Source organism: Elephantulus edwardii, unplaced genomic scaffold (genome assembly GCF_000299155.1).
Source record: "Elephantulus edwardii isolate Elephantulus edwardi_28Jun2011 unplaced genomic scaffold, EleEdw1.0 scaffold00573, whole genome shotgun sequence".
NCBI lineage: Eukaryota > Metazoa > Chordata > Mammalia > Macroscelidea > Macroscelididae > Elephantulus > Elephantulus edwardii.
Window position 1 is genome coordinate 262,099 of NW_006400323.1, and position 3,077 is coordinate 265,175.

Consider the following 3,077-nt stretch of genomic DNA (forward strand, 5'->3'; position numbering starts at 1 on the left):
CCACATTCCTTACATTCATAAGGTTTCTCTCCTGTGTGAATTCTTCTATGTTGAATGAGGCTATTTGAGCGAGAAAATGTTTTCCCACATTCCTTACATTCATAAGGTTTCTCTCCTGTATGAATTCTTCTATGAGAAATGACTACACTTGACTGAGAAAATGTTTTCCCACATTCCTTACATTCATAAGGTCTCTCTCCTGTATGACTTCTTCGATGTCGAGTGAGACTAGTTGACTGGGAAAACCTTTTACCACATTCATTACATTCATAAGGTTTCTCTCCTGTGTGACTTCTTTTATGTTGAATGAGGCTATATGAGCGAGAATATGTTTTCCCACATTCCTTACATTCATAAGGTTTCTCTCCTGTGTGAACTCTTCCATGAGAAATGAGTCCACTTGATTGAGAAAATGTTTTCCCACATTCCTTACATTCATAAGGTTTCTCTCCTGTATGAATTCTTCTATGTAGAATGAGGCTATTTGAGTGGGAAAACCTTTTCCCACATTCCTTACATTCATAAGGTTTCTCTCCTGTGTGAATTCTAAGATGTTCCGTGAGGTAATGTGAGAGTGAAAATTTTTTCCCACATTCCTTACATTTGTAAGGTTTCTCTCCTGTATGAATTCTTTTATGAGAAATGAGTTTACTTGATTGAGAAAATGTTTTCCCACATTCCTTACATTCATAAGGTTTCTCTCCTGTATGAATTCTTCTATGCACAGTGAGGTGACTTGATCCAAAAAATGTTTTCCCACACTCCTGACATTCATAAAGGCTCTCTCCCGTGTGAATTCTAGTATGTTTCCTAAAGGAACGTGAATAGGAAAAGGTTTTCCCACATTCCTTACATTCAAAAGGTCTCTCTCCTGTGTGAATTCGCATATGTTCAGTGAGGGAAGTGGGTCGTGAAAAAGTTTTGCCACATTCGTTACATTCATGAGGTCTCTCTCTTGGGTGAATTCTCAGATGTGGAGTGAAGTCTGTTGATGTGGCACAAGTTTTCCCACATTCCTTATACATGGGAGGTGTCTCTACTCCATGAAGTTTTCTATGAGATGTCTGGTGACTTGATTTGGAAACTGGTTTCTCACATTCCATACACTGAGAATGTTTTCCTCTTGTGCAAGTTTTCCTACGTTCAGAGAGGTAATGTGACTGAGGAAAGGTTCCCCCACATTGTTTAGGTTCAAAACTTATCTCTCCCGTGTGACTTCTTCCCTGCACCATGATCTGACTTGATGGTGAAAATGCTTTCACACATTGTTTACTTGCATTAGGTTTCTCTGCGACATGCGTCCTTGAATATCTCCTTAGATGTAATAAAGAAAGACACACAATTAACACATTTTTGACATCAATACAGCCTCGGTACACTCTGAATTTTTCCATCTGCTCTGATCTCTCAATGTCCTAGTACAGGAATAATAATTTTCCCATTTTCTGAACAATCATAAAGCAAATGTATTTATAGAAGTTTTTCATGTTTCTGTACATTCCTGATAGTCTACCATCTGCATCCACAGTGATGAGAAGGCACAGTAATCTTTGCTACGTTTGTGAGATAAAATGCGTAGTCTCAGCAAGGTGATTCCGCAACAGATGTACATCTAGACAATTTCTTTCCAAAGAGGGAAGATTGTAAATGCTGATGCAGCTTTCATGGGTGATTCTGTGCAACCCCTTCATATACGTCTTGTACTGTTTAAAGTCTCGTAAAAAACAGACAACACTAGGATGGAAATAAGTGTGCTCTCATCTGCCCCCAATAAAAAAAAAGGCATATGGGTTTTCCCTTAGGATTCTCCAAAGTAAAAATCTAGCAAAACTATACTCCTGTATGTACTTTTATAAATCTTAAAATGTTTTAATGGCTGTTTCACAAGTCATTGTTTCCTAAAAGGTGTTGGAAGGTTTTTTCCATTTGATTGAAACTCACCTGAAGTCATCGTCTTGATTTTGTTCTAAAGCTTCTTTGCCATGCAATGTTGACATCTGATGTAACATGGAAGGCCAGAATGGGCTCGTCCTTAAGAATTTCATCTGTGTATATTCACGGAATAAAGCCTCTCGATCACTAAAGTTTTGAATACCTGCGAAAATCCAAGTATGACAATATAAGACCCAAACCAATGCAAGTCATAGAGGACAGACTTTTGTGAAAAAAAAGACACAGTAATGTAAGTCTGCTTTTAAGATTCAGGATATTAATTAACAAAGGATAAAATCCTATAAAGTAGAAACAGTTACTGGAAAAATGACAGGAACCATTACATAATTTGCTGTCCTCGAGGTCAGTAAACTGAAAATGATGCACACAGAAGACATGTTACATCATAGAGCACACACACAGCACACAGTACACAGAAAAGCACAGAGAACACACACCATCAGAGAATACTCACACAACTTCAAGGAGCAGTCTCACAACATCTCAGAGTTCTCACACAAAGTCACAGAGTACTCACCTATCACACAAAACACACACAATAGGACAGAGTACACACAGGACACACCACACACAGGAACAGAAAGTACGCACAAAACATCACATAGTACTGTGGGAAGTCAGAGAGCGACCAAAACTAGTTCTGACAAGGACTGTAGTAATATAGCAATAGAAATAGACCCTTAAGGAATGCAGTGCAAGGTTTATGACCATAAAAACAAACTCAAGGAATATCCTACCTGAATCTTCTAATCACACAATCATTTTGGAAGTATTTTGTGAACTTATTTTGCTTACTTGGCTGTATTTATTGGACTATACATAAAGGATGAAGAGAACAGAAAACAAGCAAGAATGAATCGTGAAGAAATCATGCTTGTCTTGACGACCACAAAATTATGGTTTATACACAAAAGGGGAAATGCAGGAAGCTGAATATCAATTTGAATACCAATAATAAACCAGATGTTATGTCTGGGTAAGTGGGAGGTTACAATGAAATATGCAAGGAGTTGGAGTCAGAAAATCAAAAGAGCCGAACTTGCTCAGCATATCTTAAGCTCACAGAACTGAAGAACAAATTCAAACCTCGAGTTGCTATAATCAGGGATGCTTTCAGCAGAATG

At 37.9% G+C, this 3,077-nt stretch overlaps 1 protein-coding gene across 1 annotated transcript in view; it reads right to left on the minus strand.

The window, feature by feature from the left end:
- LOC102844762 (zinc finger protein 135-like) overlaps positions 1-3,077 on the minus strand; it is a gene marked incomplete at its 5' end in the record, with an annotated part of 5,851 nt that overhangs the window by 346 nt on the left and 2,428 nt on the right. Inside the window, one exon of the mRNA XM_006903343.1 lies at positions 12-985. Coding sequence (XP_006903405.1) covers positions 12-985 — 974 coding nt within the window. The remainder of the gene's footprint in view (positions 1-11; positions 986-3,077) is intronic.